General features: G+C 68.8%; 1 protein-coding gene across 4 annotated transcripts; it reads left to right on the top strand.

Annotated features, from left to right (window-relative positions):
• The first annotated feature begins 4,301 nt into the window (after nucleotides 1-4,301).
• On the top strand, nucleotides 4,302-15,235 carry DGKQ (diacylglycerol kinase theta). 4 transcript variants are annotated; one of them, XM_037829183.1, is made up of 22 exons: nucleotides 4,302-4,545; nucleotides 6,708-6,787; nucleotides 7,699-7,798; nucleotides 8,067-8,152; nucleotides 8,227-8,352; nucleotides 8,637-8,790; nucleotides 8,932-9,003; nucleotides 9,095-9,195; nucleotides 9,302-9,540; nucleotides 9,638-9,728; nucleotides 9,802-9,856; nucleotides 10,011-10,072; nucleotides 10,165-10,315; nucleotides 10,629-10,667; nucleotides 11,118-11,233; nucleotides 12,274-12,425; nucleotides 12,603-12,751; nucleotides 12,847-13,324; nucleotides 13,418-13,564; nucleotides 13,654-13,765; nucleotides 13,859-14,011; nucleotides 14,153-15,235. In XM_037829183.1, the coding sequence occupies exons 1-22, from the start codon at nucleotides 4,368-4,370 to the stop codon at nucleotides 14,216-14,218; spliced, it is 2,907 nt and encodes a 968-aa protein (XP_037685111.1). In that variant the 5' UTR covers nucleotides 4,302-4,367; the 3' UTR covers nucleotides 14,219-15,235. The 4 variants fall into 4 exon arrangements, with proteins under 4 accessions (XP_037685111.1, XP_037685110.1, XP_037685109.1 ...); XM_037829182.1 differs by lacking the exon at nucleotides 4,302-4,545 and adding an exon at nucleotides 4,859-5,255 and having other exon boundaries at nucleotides 12,274-12,390; nucleotides 12,622-12,751; XM_037829181.1 differs by lacking the exon at nucleotides 4,302-4,545 and adding an exon at nucleotides 4,860-5,255 and having other exon boundaries at nucleotides 9,095-9,189.
• Nucleotides 15,236-15,485: the final 250 nt, after the last annotated feature.

Genomic DNA, 15,485 nt, shown 5'->3' with positions numbered 1-15,485 from the left:
AGTCTGAATTCTTTCTTTTCTCTCTGGAAAATAATATGGAAAAATTGCTTTTATAGAAAGAGGCCATCAAAAATGTACATGAGAAAAATATCCCAGAGGTGTGGTGGACAGCTATGAGTAGCAATTGCACTATTTTCTGGATTTGGGGATGTTTGAGCTAGTTCAGTTTTTTAAATGTTTAATTTGCTGTGATTTCTTCTCTTGTTCTGAATAAATATTTACATTTGTACCTAATTTTATAATAGCCATTTTGCATTTTTTCTTAAAGAGAGCCCCCGAGGCCCCAGGCTGCCCACCCCCAAATCAGGACGCGAAAGGGAAACGACCCTCTTCTAGAGGAGGGCGCCCTGCCAGTGTGAGACGGGACACCGACGCCCTCCCCAGGAAGCGAAAGCCTGGAGCTGAGGGGTCTGCAGCGGAAGGGCAACAAGCCCCTCCGCGCCGGGGAAGGTACCTGCCCGCGCAGACCAGGTGACCGACAAAGTCTCCTGCGGATACACGAGGAACCCTAGAATCAATCGGGAACACAGAGCGGGAAAGCCTGCGCCGCTTCAGCAGGGCCCTCCGAGGGGGCTGCAAATGGCCGTGGAGCCCGCCTGACCCCAGCCCCTAGAGCCCCGGGCCGGCGGGAATGAAACACTGACCGCGCCCAGGCTGGGCAAAAACGAAGCAGCGGGGTCCCCTCCGGCTGGTGGAAGCGCCTCGGCGCTTGCGCGTGGTTTCCTTCGGCATCCTCCGCCGAGAGAGAGCGCAGCGCTCCCGGGAGCCAGCAGGGGACTCCGGCAAGGGGACTCCAGCAAGGGGACTCCAGCAAGGGGACTCCAGCAAGGGGACTCCAGCAGGTAACTCCAGCAAGGGGACTCCGGCAGGGGACTCCAGCAAGGGGACTCCGGCAAGGGGACTCCAGCAGGGGACTCCGGCAGGGGACTCCGGCAAGGGGACTCCAGCAGGGGACTCCGGCAGGGGACTCCGGCAAGGGGACTCCGGCAAGGGGACTCCAGCAGGGGACTCCGGCAGGGGACTCCGGCAAGGGGACTCCGGCAGGGGACTCCGGCAGGGGACTCCGGCAAGGGGACTCCGGCAGGGGACTCTGGCAGGGGACTCCGGCAAGGGGACTCCGGCAGGGGACTCCGGCAGGGGACTCCGGCAGGGGACTCCAGCAGGCAGCGGCGTGGCTCCCAGGGCCTCGGGAGAGTGGCCCCGGCAGCCCAGGCCTGGTGTCAGTTGCTAAAGCTGCCGGATGCAACCTATCAGAAATGGGCGGCCCGCGATGGGGATCTACTAGCTTATGCCTTTACAGTTCTAAGGCTGTCAAAATGTCCCAGTTAAGGCAGCAACATAACCCCTCTCCGAGGAGCCTATCGGCAGCTTCAGCCCCCGGGTCAGACAGCAGGGCCCACGGGCAGCTGGTCCTTCTCTCCCGGGTCCGGGGCTCGGGTGGCCTCTCCAGCTTCTCTGTGGCTCTGTGGGTCCTCTCTTAGCTTCTCCGGGCGTTTCTCTGAACGTCACCTCTTGGCTTCTGTATGTGTTTGTCCTCTCATAAAGGACCCCACTAAGGGGATTAAGACCCACCTTTAAATGGGCGAGGTCACATCTCAGTTGAAACAACCTAACCAAAAGGCCCCTGCACCCCGCAACAGGTCCGCCCCACAGGAGCGGATGAAAAGAACACGGCCTCTTCTGGGGGACCAGCAGCTCCAAACCAGCACAGACCCACGTGCATTAGCAGCAGCACGGATGGACGGTGGCAGCCACCAGGACCCAGGGGTGGCCGCCCTCAGCCACTGGACAGAGCTCACAAACCACACTTCATGCCGAAGGAGCGCCCCGATACTGCGGCCCGATCCCGTTCCAGTGCTGTTCAGTCGGGGGCCTTGGACTCGGCTCCGCCGCTTTCTGGGGCGGGAGATGGGGGGAGGTGGGGGTGGGGGAGGTGCGGTGGGGGAGGTGGGTAGCGGCTGGGAGGGGGCACGGGGTCTTGGCAGCTACTTGCGGGATTTTCGCGCCGCGCTACTTCCCAGATCCGTCCGCTTAGGACCGGGCGTCTGTCCTCAGGCCGCCATGCTCCACCCTAACCAGCTAAAAGCCAAGCGAGGGAGAAACGCAAATTTCAGGATGGGGTTCGCTCCTGAAGGGGAAGGGAGAGAGTGGAACAGGCAGACAGCTGAGGAGAGCAAATGGGCAGGAGAGAAAAGGTGAGCCACAGACATGGGGCAGGGCCGAGATGCCGGGTCTTGGGGCAGATTTAAAACGGTGCAGGGGCTTCAGTGAGGAGCCGCTAAGAGTTTTAGCAGCTCTTCTAGAAAGCTCACAGGAGGGTCTGACTGGAGGAGTGTTTGCCTTTTTAAAGACGTGAGATCAGCAAGCACCAGAGACGCTTTAGGGAGACGGCCCTGGCGCTGGTTCTCGTGAGCAGCCTCCCGGGGTCAAGGCGCAGGTGGGCGCCCGGGGCCGGTGGTGACCTGGAGGGCGAGGCCGGAAGCCAGAGTGAGGCGCTGAGGGCTTAGGAGAGGGGGGCAGGCCCGGGGTCCGCCGAGCCTCTGGCTCCGAAAGGAAGTGGGGAGAGGGCAGGCGGGCTCAGGGCTCAGCCATCCCAGGCCCGCAGCGCCGCGGCCGCCCCTCCGGCGGCTCGGCCCTGCCTCCTGCAGCCCCAGCAGACACCCGCCACCGAGCAGCTGCTCCCCGCCTGCCTGTTCCAGCGCCGCGTCCCTCTGCCCGGGGCAGGCCCTCGGGGCACCCGAGCACAGGTGCTGGGCAGTGGACGGACCGCGTCCCAGAGCCCCGTCCCGGGGCTGCCGGCCTCCTCTCCAGCGCCAGCCTCCTGCCTGGCAACGCCCTGGCGTCCCTTCCTCCTTCCTGCCCCTCCCGCCCTCGGCAGACCTTCCCCGCGACCGCACCACCCACCCATAGTCCCAGGGCACCTCCTCCGCGGCATTTGGGGTCCTCACGCCCCCAACCTTGGACACCAGCCCCCCGGCCGTCCCGCCTCCTGGCCCCGTTTCTCTCCTCGTCTGGGACCACTCTTGCCCAGCGCCTCTCCGCCTCCACCCCAGGCAGGCACCCCGACGTCCTGCTCGGCCAGCCGGGGTTGGGGGCCTGGCTCGAGGGCGTCCCAGACCCCAGCAGGGACCAGGCAGGGCCCCAGGCCCCTAACCGCCCAGCACCACCCGTAGACGAGACAGCTGAGGGCACCGTGCACGGCGAGCTTCGCCCAGAGCTGGGAGTTGGGGCAAGATGGGCCTTTCCATGGGGGTCTCCACGGGGGCTGCGTGAGGGTCACGACATCCCAGCCCTGGGTCTGGGGAACAAAAGGCCAGGGCGGGAGGGAGGGGGCTCGCGCAGGAGCCGGCTCCTTCCCGCTTGCACTCCTCCTCCGCCCCCTCCCCGGACCCCCACACTCGGACTCCAGGGTCCCTCCCCTGCTCCTCTTACCCCGGATCTGGGGACCCCCCAGAAGAGGGTCTGCTCCCTCCCCGGAACCCCAAACCGGGGGGCCCAGGAACCCTTCCCAGGTCCTCCGACCCCCAGACTGAGACCCCCGGGGCAGGGCCTGGACCCTCCACCTCCCCACCCTGGGAGGGCCCGCGTCAGTCGCGATGCCTCGGCTAGATCGGGGTCCCGCGGTGGGGGGCGGGGAGCCGTCTGCGCAGCCGCGGGCCTGGGCGCGGCAGGTGCAAAAGCCTCGCACCCCGTGTCGAGAACCTCCGGCTCCGGGGCTGCGGGGTGGGGCGCAGGCGGGTGGGACCGAGGCCGGAGTCCGCCGGGGTCTGTCCAGCAAGATACTCGGCCCGCACGCCCCGCCTCCAGGCCCCGGCCCTCCGCCTCAGGCCCCGCCTCCAGGCCCCAGACCCCGCCTCCAGGCCCCGCCCCTCCGCCTCTCAGGCCCCGCCTCCAGGCCCCAGGCCCCGTCTCTCGGCCTCTCAGGCCCCACCTCCCGCCCTCAGGCCTCAGACCCCGCCTCCCGGCCTCAGACCCCGCCCCTCCGCTCTCAGGCCCCCGCCCCAGACCCCAGGCCCCACCTCTCCGCCTCCCAGACCCCGCCCCTCCGCCTCTCAGGCCCCGCCTCCAGGCCCCAGGCCCCGTCTCTCGGCCTCTCAGGCCCCACCTCCCGCCCCCAGGCCCCGCCTCTCCGCCTCTCAGGCCCCACCTCCCGCCCCCCAGGCCTCAGACCCCGCCTCCCGGCCTCAGGCCCGCCTCCCGGCCTGCAGACCCCGCCCCTCCGCTCTCAGGCCCCACCTCCCGGCCCGCAGGCCTCGCCCCCGCGGAGCGCGCGCCTGCGCAGTGGCGGCGAGCGCAGTCGGAAGCCCCGCGCGGCGCGGGGACGCGGCGGTGTCTCCTCGGCGCCTCGCGGGGGCCCGGGCCAGGGGATGGCGGCGGCCGAGCCCGGGGCCCGCGCCTGGCGCCCCGGCGGCTCCCCGCGCTGTGGCAGCCCGGCCTCCAGCCCCGCGCCGGGCCACCGCTTCCGCAGGGTGACGCTCAGCAGGCCCACCTTCTGCCACCTCTGCTCCGCCTTCGTCTGGGGGCTGGCCGGCTTCCTGTGCGACGGTGAGCCCGGCCCGCCGCGCGGCGCCTCCCTTCCGGCCTCGCCCGCGCTGACCTCCGCCCTCCGCGGGGCCCTCCGGGCGCCCCTGGCCCGGGCCCCTGCCAGGCCGGGACCCGCGCGCAGCTCGGCGGGAGCGGCCTCCGGGTCCCCGCGGCCGGCGTCGCTCCCGTGGGCCCGGGCTGCTGCCAGGGGGGCCGAGGCTGGCCCTGCCCGGCTGTGCCTCCAGAGGGCCGGCCCGGCCCGTCGCCCCGGTGCTGCGTGTCCCGACAGGGCTCCCACCCAGCGGCCGTGCCTGGTGTGAAGCGGGGGGCAGGCTGCGCAGTCAGAAGGCCCCGGCCCGGGGAGGCGGAGAGGGGACGGGTAGCCCCTGCAGGCGCGGGACGCCGCCCCTTGGCTCTGGGGATGGAGGATCCGCTCAGGCCTGCAGAGGCGTTGCGGGTGGAGTGAGGGGCTGGGCCGCACACGATGCCACGGCCCAGAATCAGACAAGACGGCGTGGGCGTCCCGACTGCACGGGGAGTGGGGTCCTTGCCCCAGCTGGCCTGGCCAGAAGGGCGTGGGGTGGTCCCCCTTGGTTCCCTGTCAGCTCAGGACAATTGCAGTGCCCTGCCCGCCCCAGGAAATGCCAGGAGGATCAGGTGGGGTGGAGGGCACGTATCAGCAGGTGCATTCAGCTCCGCGTCTGAGACCAAACCCTGGAACCCCTGCAGAGGTATGACGTGGTGAAGACAGGGCTCTAGGTCTCTGGCTGACCCTGGGTGCCCCTCACAGGCATGACTTCCTGCAGGGGTGCAGGGTGGGTCTCCAGGCCTGAGGGACACTCAAGGACATTTGGAATATTCCTGGGCCAGAGCATCTCGGAAGAGGCTTGGTGCTCGGGAGATGTGGGAGCGTTTGCTGGGCAGCCGTCGGGACATTCCTGCATCTGTGGGGGAAGGGCTGGCGGTTTACAGCAGGCAGAGGGCCTGGCGGGCTGTGGGAAGAAAAGCCCCCAGGACATAGGATGTGGGGTGGGAGAGTGGGTGCTATCTGCATGTGCCAGGAGAGGAAGTGGGTGAGGCTTCCACGGCAGAGCTGGCCTGGGGTGCCCTGGGGGGGGGAAGCTGAGGGGGAAGGGGCTTGCCTTCCTCCATATGCTCCCCACTTCTCATCAGACCTCAGTCCACTTCCGGAAGGTTTCTCCGGAGTGAGACCACAGGGCTGCTCCTCCTGGCCCACAGGGAAGCTTTGGTCTGTCCCTTACTGGGGATTGGGGTGGGGGTGGTGTGCAGTGGGTGTGACAGGGATGCTATTTGGGGGCAATTAGCCAGAGGCCTTCCCAGGAGATCTGCCTGCTTCGAGGCCTGTGAGGGGAGCTGTTGGCTGAGCCCTTGCAGTTCTGTCCACCCGTCCGGGCCCCAGCCTGGCCCTTCCCTTCTCACCAGTGTCCTGAGCCCCCGCTGGCCCTGTGTGCTCATGTCCCCCCCCCCCCCCCAGAGGCCACCCTGCCTCTTTCTTGCTGGCATCCCGCTGTCCCCTCTTGTCCATACCCTGGTCCGTCTCACTGCTGAGCCTGGTGGGAGGTCCTCAGCCGCCAGCCAGGGCCTGTTACATGCCCTGGCTCCCTCTGGACGGGATGGGGTGGGCTTGCTGGGGGCTCCCACGGGCCTTGCGAGCACCCCAGCAGCTGGCACCGGCCCCAGCCCTGTGCACGTTGCTCTGGTTCACTTGGGCCATCTGCCCCTGGGTGACTCCCACCTGGCTCTGGGGTCGATCGGCCACTTCGGGGGTGGGGGGTGAGGATACTGCCCCTGAGGAAGCTGGCCTGGGGGGCTACAGAGATGCAGAGGGGCCACCTGCTGAGCTGGAGGCAGAGTCGGGCTGCGCAAGGGGTGGGGGCCTTGGCCAGGGGTGGGAGGCACCAGTCGTGCCTGGCCCCCTACCCAGGTTGTGTCAGGAGCCGAGGGGCTTGCAGGATGGGGGGCAGTAGAGGGGCTCAGGGTCTCAGGACAATTGCAGTGCCCTGCCTGCCCCAGGAAATGCCAGGAGGATCAGCTGGGGTGGAGGGCACCCTCTGGGGAGTCTACCTGCCTCTGCGGGGAGGATGCCGGGAGGGGCGGCAGTGGCAACACAGGACCCCTTGGGCCGTGGCCGGAGGGGCTGACCCACACGCTCTGCCCCACAGTCTGCAACTTCATGTCCCACGAGAAGTGCATGAAGCACGTGAGGAGCCCCTGTGCGTGGGCCGCATCCAGCTGGGTCCGGGTGAGTGCTGGGCGCCTCTGCCCCCCAGGACCAGTGTGGGGGTGCTCACTGCCCACATGGTTGTCGTGGGCTTCAGGACATTTGCTGTTAAAAGAGCAGAGGGATAGGACACCACTCAGCCGTGAGCAGCGGCCGTACACGTGGGGACCTGGGGGGCTGTCCTGTGTCGTGCTGAGTGGGAAAAGCCAGTCCCTCAAGCTTCATAGAACGTCCTCGAAACAGCAAAACCAGAGAGCTGGAGAACAGGGTGAAGGCCGGGTAGGGAGTGGGGGAGCTGTGAAAGGCTGACAGGAGGGTCCCCGGGTGATGGAATTTTCTGGGTCCTGACAGAGTGAAGGTCAGGATCTGGGTCGTGGTCTTGTGGATTCCGGGAACTGACCTCACTGCCTTGTTTCCCACAGCCGTCTCCAAGAAAAGGCTCAGTTAAAATTAGAAAGTAAAGGGGTTAGAGCCCTGGGGTGGGAGGAGATCTCAGAAGTCAGCCCGCACCCTGGGCTCTGGGGCTGGGCAGTGAGGTGCCAGGGCCATGGCAGGTGGGGGCCACACCCCTGCTCAGTGTCTTGGGGGTCCCCTCCCCTGGCCTTGATCAGCCTGGCAGTTCAGACAGCCCTGGGGTGCAGGCCTGGGGGATAAGTCGAGGCAGGGCTCCCAGGACACCCCAGCTGGGCTGTGGCAGCTGTGGGACGAGTTGGGCCTGGTGGGAGTCAGTGGGTGACCGGGAATGGGGGGCGACCGGCGGAAGTACGGTCCGAGTGTCACAGCTGGGCTGACCCTTGGCTGTGCGTCTGAGCAGGGTGGGCTGTGCATCTGAGCCGGGTGGGCTGCAGTGGTTTGCAGGGCCCCGCGGGGGAATAGGGGGAGATGGGGGTGAGCCGGGCGTGGCCGGGGCTGAGGCTGCCTCTGTCCCCCAGGTCCCAGTGGCCCACTGCTTCGGGCCCCGGGGGCTGTACAAGCGCAGGTTCTGCAACGTCTGCCGCAAGGGCCTGGAGGCGCCGGCGCTCCGCTGCGAAGGTACCGCCCAGGCCTGCATGGGCGAGGGTGGGGGTGGTGGTGGTGGGAGGTAGGGGGGTGCCCGGCAGGGTCGGGAGCCACGTGTGGGGATCCTGAGGCCGGTAGCGTTTGTGAGTTCCAGAGGGGCAGGAGGCCCAGGGGGTCTGGGGCGCAGGGAGGGGGCCACAGGGGTGCGTGCTGAGGCGGAAGCAGAGCTGGCGTCACGGAGGGGGCGGCCTACCGGGGTGCCGGGTGCTGCCCGCGGCCCCTAACCCTGCCCGCCCCCCAGTGTGTGAGCTGCACGTTCACCCCGACTGTGTGCCCTTCGCCTGCAGCGACTGCCGCCAGTGCCACCGGGACGCGCCCCAGGACCACGTGAGTGCCCCAGGGTGGGGGGTCCGCGGGCCGGGGAGCGCGCCAGGGGCCAGCGCTCACGCGCCCCTCCCCAGGACACGTACCACCACCACTGGCGGGAGGGCAGCCCGTCCTCGGGCGCGCGCTGCGAGGTCTGCCGGAAGGCGTGCGGCTCCTCCGAGGTGCTGGTCGGCCTGCGCTGCGAGTGGTGCGGCGTGCAGGTGGGTGCAGCGTGGGGGCCGGTGCAGGTGGGTGCGGGGCAGGGGCGGGCGGGGGCAGAGTGGGGGCGTCGGGGGGGGTGTCGGCGGGGGGCAGGGGTGCCGCCCGCCCCCTGAGCCCGCGCGGGAGCAGGTCCCTGCGGCCGCCCCGACCCCGCTGCCTGCTGAGCGCATCTGCGGGCGCGCCTGCGGGGTTTGGCGGGGGCCGGCGGGCCGATGGGGGCTTGAGCGCGGGGCCTGCTGCTTAGTCCCTGGGGGGCGGCCCGCTGAAGCCCGCGTCCCCCCAGGCCCACTCGGTCTGCCACGTGGCGCTCGCCCCCGAGTGCACGTTCGGGCGGCTGCGCGGGATGGTGCTGCCCCCCGCCTGCGTACGCCTCGCGTCCCGCAACTTCAGCAAGAAGCACTGCTTCCGCATCCCCGAGCCGGCGGCCCCGGAGCCGGGTGAGCCCGGGGTCTGGGTGAGGGGCCTGCGGAGGGGCCAGTGGCTCTGGCAGAAGCCCACGTGAGGGGCCTGCGTCCCTGGTGTTTCTGCGGGGCAAGGGCGAGCCCCGAGTGAGGCCCTGCGTGTCCCTTCCCCGGCAGGCGAGGGGGACGACGGCGTGGACGGAGGCGTGGCGCCCACGGGCAGAGAGGCGCTGTCGGCCCCGGAGTCCAGTGAGTGCCACGGCGGCCCCCTGCAGCCCTGCATGGCCCCCCAGCGGCCCCCACCCCGGGCCCGGGCTCACGGCCGCCTCCCCCTGCCCAGGCAAGCTGACCCTAAGGGTGTTTGACGGCAACGACGCCCTGCAGCGGAACCACTTCCGTCTGGTCACCGTCCCCCGCCAGGCCAGGAGCCAGGAGGTGCTGGTAGGAGGCCCGTGGGGGCGCGGCAGGACCCACCTCGGGAGGCCCTGGGGTCCAGCGGCTGCCCGCTCCGTGGCCGCCCACACCCTGTGTCCCCGTCCCTCCCCAGGAGGCGGCCCTGCAGGCGTTCTACATCAGCGACGACCCCCAGGGCTTCGAGCTGCAGCCGCTGCCCTCGTCCCCGCACGGCGGCGAGAGCGGGGACCCTGGAGAGGCCCCGGGCAGCGGCGCCACCAAGGAAGAGGTCCTCAGAGGCCCTGGGTCCCGGGACCCCACGTCCGAGGCCTGGGTCATCCGAGCTCTGCCCCGCACCCGGGAGGTGCTGAGGGTCTACCCGGGCTGGCTCAAGTGAGTCCGCAAGGGTGGGGGCCGTGCTGCCCGGCGTCTGCGTGTGCGGGGCCGTGGGGGTGGGGCGTGGTCTGAGCCCCTCCTCCCGCTCCCGCAGGGTGGGCGTGGCCTGCGTGTCCGTCCGGCTGACCCCGCAGAGCACGGCCGGGTCGGTGGTGCTGGAGGTGCTCCCGCTGCTCGGACGCCAGGTGCGCAAAGCTGGGCCCGATGCCCAATCAGGGGGTCACTGCGCACCCAGGCCTGACGCCCCTGCCCCCCCAGGTCGAGGGTCCTGAGAGCTTCCAGCTGGTGGAGGTGCTCATGGGCAGCCGGCAAGGTGAGCAGGTGGCCTTCCCCGCGCGCTGGGTCTGGGGGCTGCCGGGGTGGTCTGGCATCTGCACCTCTCCCCGGAGGCCCTGAGCCTGCCCTGCGACCCGGCCGCCCACTGTGTGTCTGGGAGCCCCGGGTCACACTGTGTCCTCCGCCTGCAGTCCAGCGGACAGTGTTGGAGGGCGAGTGGCTCCTGCTGGACCGGCTCCAGGACATCCGGCAGGTGGGCTTGGACACCAGCCCCACGGGGCGCATGGAGGGCTTTGGGTGGCCAGGGCAGGGGTCCTGACCCATTGCCCGTCCCACTCCCCACAGATGTCCGTGCAGCAGATGAGTCAGACGCGCTTCTACGTGGAGGAGAGCAGGCCCGTGGTGCCATGCGTCTCTCTGTTCGTGGGTGGCCTGCCTGCCAGCCTGGACTCCCAAGAGTACAGCACCCTGCTGTGGGAGGCCATGGCCCCCAAAGGTCCGATGCGGGAGCTGGGGCGCCTGGCCAGGCTGGGGGGGAGGGCGGTCCAGCCGTGGGGGCCTCCCTAGCGTTCGCCCCGCTGTCCCATCCGGAGGCCTCTGTCCCCCCTGGCCTCTCACACCCAGTGTCCGGCTGCTGTCCCCTCTGCCTCCTGCTGCCCAGCCCTCCACAGGGACCTTAGCGGGGTGGGGGGCTCATGGGCAGACCTGGCCGGGCTCCGGGGCTGGTGGTTGTTCTCGGCCCCCTGCTGCCTGGGTCCAGCGATGGCCGTGGCGGCCCCCGGGCTGCTGACAGGGCTGTGTCTTTGCAGCTGATGTGGTGTCCGTGAGTCATGTCTATGCCTCACAAGGTGAGTTACTCCCCAGCAGTGCACCCCCTGCCCTGGGCCCCGCGTCCACCCAGTCCCAGCTCTCCGAGGGCACCTCATGTCCTTCCCACGTCACAGCTGGGACGCATTTGCTGTGGGAGTTTCACAGGGCAGGGGAGAGGGCGGTGGGGGGACCCTGTAACTTGTCTCTAGTCCTCAGCCACAATCTAGTGCTGCGGTTGTTGCCTCCATTTGTGGGGTGCTTCTTGGCCCCCAGGCCATCCCTGGGCCTCTTGCGGCCTCTGCTTGGGGGGGCGGGGTGCCTTGGGGCAGTGGAGGCAGTGGGGGCGGGACAGTGGGGGGACAGTGGGGGACAGTGGGGACGGGGCAGTGGGACAGTGGGAGACAGCACCACGGCCTTGCTCCTGTGGGGATGGTGGTCTTGGGGACGGGGACTGCTCTGGGGCCGGGCGCTGAGCCGGCTTCCCGTAGGGGCTGTGGTGCTGGACGTGCGCTGCTTCGCCGAGGCCGAGCGGCTGTACGTGCTGGCCAGGGACACGGCCGTGCAGGGGCGGCCACTGACGGCACTGGTGCTCCCTGTTGTGCTGGTGAGTGAGATGCCAGCACTCCGGGGGACGTGGGGCTCACCGTGGGGTGCAGCACCCTTGCTGGGGGTCCTGAGAGCTGGGCGCCTCACCGAGGTGCCTTGGCCATGGGGTCTGCCTACTCTGCTGCACTGCCCAGCACCCCCTGGCACCCCTGGTATCCCAGGGACTTGTGAGTTCAGGAGACGTCTGACATGGCCATCTGCCTTCTGGGGGTCACTGTGAGGGCCTCGGGATCCTCCGTGCTGCACAGCGGGCGCCCTGCCAGCAGGGGCACTGCTGACTTTGGTCCCCGAGGACCCACTGGGTCCAGGGAAGGGGCGCTCCCCCATGGTTCTCCCCATCTCCTCCCTGCCCTGCTCTCTGCTCTCCCCAAACTCCTTGGCCCCCCAGGCCCCTGGCTGCCCCACCCCCACCCCTCAGCCCCTGCCCCATGGTCCCCCTCTGTGGGCAGAGCCGGGCGGCGGTGCCGATGTGCATTTTCTTTTCCTGCCAGCTGCCTGCACGCGGGTAAGCGGTAAGTGGTAACCACAGGCCAGCTCTGCGGTGGGGCCACCTGTCACCCACGTGTCCCTCAGGTCCCTGAGATGTCACAGCCCATCTTGTGTCCGAGCTCAGCCCGTCTGTCTCCCCGTAGCCCCCTTCACCCCAGATCCTTGTCGTGGAGACCCCAGGCCCTGATCTCTGTAGCCGCTGCGAGTGCGAGTCTGTGTGTGGAGTGGTGGGCTCTGTCCCCGTGGCTGACGAGGCCAGGAGGGGTGAAGGGGGCACCCCTGGGTGCCATGGTCTTCTGGGGTTCTGCACGCTCTGCAGCCCAGCTGGCTCCCACTGGACTTCTGGCTGGGGGTCTCTGGTGTCGGGCACAGTGTATCTGGGTGGAGGGCTGAGGGACCCCATGTCACGGGGGTGTAGCTGTGGCCCTCCTGTGGTGCCCACCTCGAAAGGTCAGCGGTGAGGGGCGGCCATGGCAAGTGGGTGGGCTGGGCCCTGGGGCCTGCTGGTCCTGGGCTGCCCGGCCCTGACCCCGCACCCCCTCCTGTCAGCACACGAACCTGCCCCCCGACTGCTGCCCCCTCCTCGTGTTTGTGAACCCCAAGAGTGGAGGCCTCAAGGGCCGGGACCTGCTCTGCAGTTTCCGGAAGCTGCTGAACCCTCACCAGGTCTTCGAGCTGACCAACGGGGGGCCCCTCCCTGGGTGAGGCCGGAGGGATCCAGGGGCTGGGGTGGGTGCCGGGTCTGGGAAGGATGGGGCAGCGGGCGCTTGTCGTTCATGCTAGAACCTCAGGCTGTGTGCGCCGGGGCCGGGCTGGACTGTCCTGGGGGGCCCTATGTGGGGAGCCCTGGGCGACTGAACTCCGTCGCCCCCCTCCAGGTTCCATGTGTTCTCGCAGGTCCCCCACTTCCGCGTGCTGGTGTGCGGGGGGGACGGCACTGTCAGCTGGGTGCTGGCCACCCTGGAGGAGACACGGCACCGCCTGGCCTGCCCCTCGCCCTCCGTGGCCATCCTGCCGCTGGGCACAGGTGGGCTTGGCAGCGAGGCAGGCTCCGGGCTCGGGGCGGCCCCTCCTGCCCCGGCTGCCCTCGGGGACCCACTCCGCATCCTGCCCGTGTCCCAGGGAATGACCTTGGCCGTGTCCTCCGCTGGGGGGCGGGCTACAGCGGAGAAGACCCCCTCTCGGTGCTGTTGTCTGTGGACGAGGCTGACGCTGTGCTCATGGACCGCTGGACCATCCTGCTGGACGCCCACGCAGCAGATGGCGCAGAAAACGGCATGGCCAACGGGGAGCCCCCAAAGGTAGTGGGGGCCCAGGCAGGGGACCCTGCCCTGCAGCACCCCAAGTACCCATCTTTGCCATGCTCCTCCCAGCATGCTCAGGGGCCGGCACCAGGACCACCCCCTACCCTGGGGGCATTGTGGGCGCCCACCCCTACCCCGGGGGATTTGGGTGCTCGCCGTCTCGCGGGCCGGTGGGTGAGGCGCTCCCTGGCCCAGGTCGTGCAGATGAGCAGCTACTGCGGGATCGGCATCGACGCGGAGCTGAGCCTGGACTTCCACCAGGCGCGGGAGGAGGCGCCCGGCAGGTTCACCAGCAGGTCGGGGCGGCCGGGCCGGGCGGGCAGGCGGGGCCGGGCGTCGGCGACGCGGGTGGCGCGGGTGACACGGCTCCCCTCGGGGCTCCCCCGCAGGCTGCGCAACAAGGGCGAGTACGTGCGGGTCGGGCTGCAGAAGCTCAGCCGGGCGCGGGGCCTGCACCGGGAGCTGCGACTGCAGGTGGAGCAGCAGGAGGTGGAGCTGCCCAGCCTGGAGGGGCTCATCTTCATCAACATCCCCAGGTGGGGTGCCCCGTCCTGCCCCTACCTGGCCTCCCCGGCACCCCCGGGCCTCGGCGGCTCTGAGCGCCCAGCCCCCCCTCTCGGCGCAGCTGGGGCTCGGGGGCCGACCTGTGGGGCCCAGACAGCGACTCGAGGTTCGAGAAGCCGCGCATGGACGACGGGCTGCTGGAGGTGGTGGGCGTGACGGGCGTCGTGCATATGGTGAGCCCTCGGCCCCCTCAGTGCCCACCCTGTGTCCCCCGACTGTCCTTCTGTCCTGCTATAGGCTTGACTGAGTCCCTCCGTGCCCCCCAGGTCCAGGTCCAGGGTGGGCTCCGCTCCGGTATCCGTATTGCCCAGGGCTCCTACTTCCGCGTCACGCTCTTCAAGGCCACACCTGTACAGGTGGACGGCGAGCCCTGGGTCCAGGCTCCTGGGCACATAATCATCTCAGCTGCGGGGCCGAAGGTACTCAGGCATGGGGGGTGAGCCCAGGGGTTGGGCAGGGCTGCCGGGGGTTGGTGCTGGGCCTGCCTTAGCCCCTGGTGAGCACCCAGCCTGGACCCCCCACCCGGAGCTGGGCCCACTGACCCCCCGCTGTCCCGCCAGGTCCACATGCTGAAAAGGTCCAAGCAGAAGCCTCGGAAGGCCGTGAGCAGCCCCCAGGAGGCCTGAGCAGACACAGCACCTGTCCTGAGGGCTGTGCCAAGTGGAGGTGGCTGCAGTGGGCTAAGAACAATCTGGCAGTGCCTGGCTCCTGACCACAGCTCTGTCCCCCGTGCTGTCTGGGCTCAGGGGGATAAGCTGCTCTCCTTGGGCCCCGGGTGTGGTGCTAGGAGCTGGTCTGCCCACCCCACAGCCAGCCCGGGCTTCTGGGGGACACTGGGGATGGGGGACCAGGCCCCTCCTCCCTGGCAGCCCTTGCCCTCCTTGCTGGGTGCTTTGTGTCCGTCGGGTGTCAGCCTGGACGCAACTCTGGGCAGCTCAGGTTGAGGCCTGGTCCTGGGCGGGAAAGCCTTGGGTGGCCTGAGGGACCAGCTGCCTTGCAGTATCACTGGGCAGCAGCAGGAAGTGGGGACCAGGCCGGGAGCAGCCACTTTCTTAGCACCTGGAAGGGTCTGGGGGTCCAGAGCAGGTGGAAGGGACCAGAAGAGAAGCTGGCACCGCCTTCTCCTGAAAGTCCGCTCCAGGGCCTGAGCCCCAGGGGTCGAGGGTGTAAATGGACATGGACTCGGGTGGGGGGGACAGTCACAGAAGCACTTTACTATTTGTTCGCCAGCAGCTGCCGGGCTGACCACCAGCTTCTGGTCGGCATGGATGGGGCCATCGGGCGCTGGGGCTGCCGGCAGCCCCTCTGTGTCTGCATCATGCACGAGGCCTCATTTCTTCCCCTCCTCTGACAGCTCAGACCCCCAGGATGGACAGCTGCCCCCCCCCCTCCATTTGTCCTGGGTCCCCACTCCTCACTTCCCACCCCCACCCCGCTTCTGCCAGAAATGCACAAACACATCACCACAGTGGTTCTGGTGAGTGTGTCTGTGCCCCGCGGGTGCTGTCCGTCTACACTGTGGCTGGCGGTTTTGCCCAACCGTTTTACACTGACCTGAGTCCCCTGCTCTGTGTGTAATTTATAAGTCCCCGAGTGTAGTGCTGATTCATGTCTGTGACAAATAACACCACTGGGCATCACCATCGGCTGCAGTTTTTCCTGGCCGTCCTGCGAGCCGAGGAGTCTGCCTGGGCCCAGCATGTGCTGTGTGTGGGAGGGTGGGCCAGGAGCCGGCAGCCCCTTGGAGATGGCCCTTTCCTCCCTAGTGCCCTGAGAGGGTGCTGGGCAGGCTGCCACCGAGGCCCAGGGGCCCTTGGGAGAAATGACTCAGCAGGCCACAGTGGCCCATCCCTCCCATCGGGGCCACCCACAGCACCAGGCCCCGCTGGGGCT

This window comes from Choloepus didactylus, chromosome 3, assembly GCF_015220235.1.
Source record: "Choloepus didactylus isolate mChoDid1 chromosome 3, mChoDid1.pri, whole genome shotgun sequence".
Lineage (NCBI taxonomy): Eukaryota > Metazoa > Chordata > Mammalia > Pilosa > Megalonychidae > Choloepus > Choloepus didactylus.
This window is presented reverse-complemented; position numbering and strand designations above follow the sequence as displayed.

Coding starts and splice junctions, on each gene's coding strand:
- DGKQ (XM_037829180.1), top strand. CDS start 5,009: ATGCCACGGCCCAGAATCAGACAAGACGGCGTGGGCGTCCCGACTGCA. Junction 8,791..8,931: donor GCCGGCGGCCCCGGAGCCGG/GTGAGCCCGGGG, acceptor CTTCCCCGGCAG/GCGAGGGGGACGACGGCGTG. Junction 9,729..9,801: donor TCCCGCTGCTCGGACGCCAG/GTGCGCAAAGCT, acceptor CTGCCCCCCCAG/GTCGAGGGTCCTGAGAGCTT.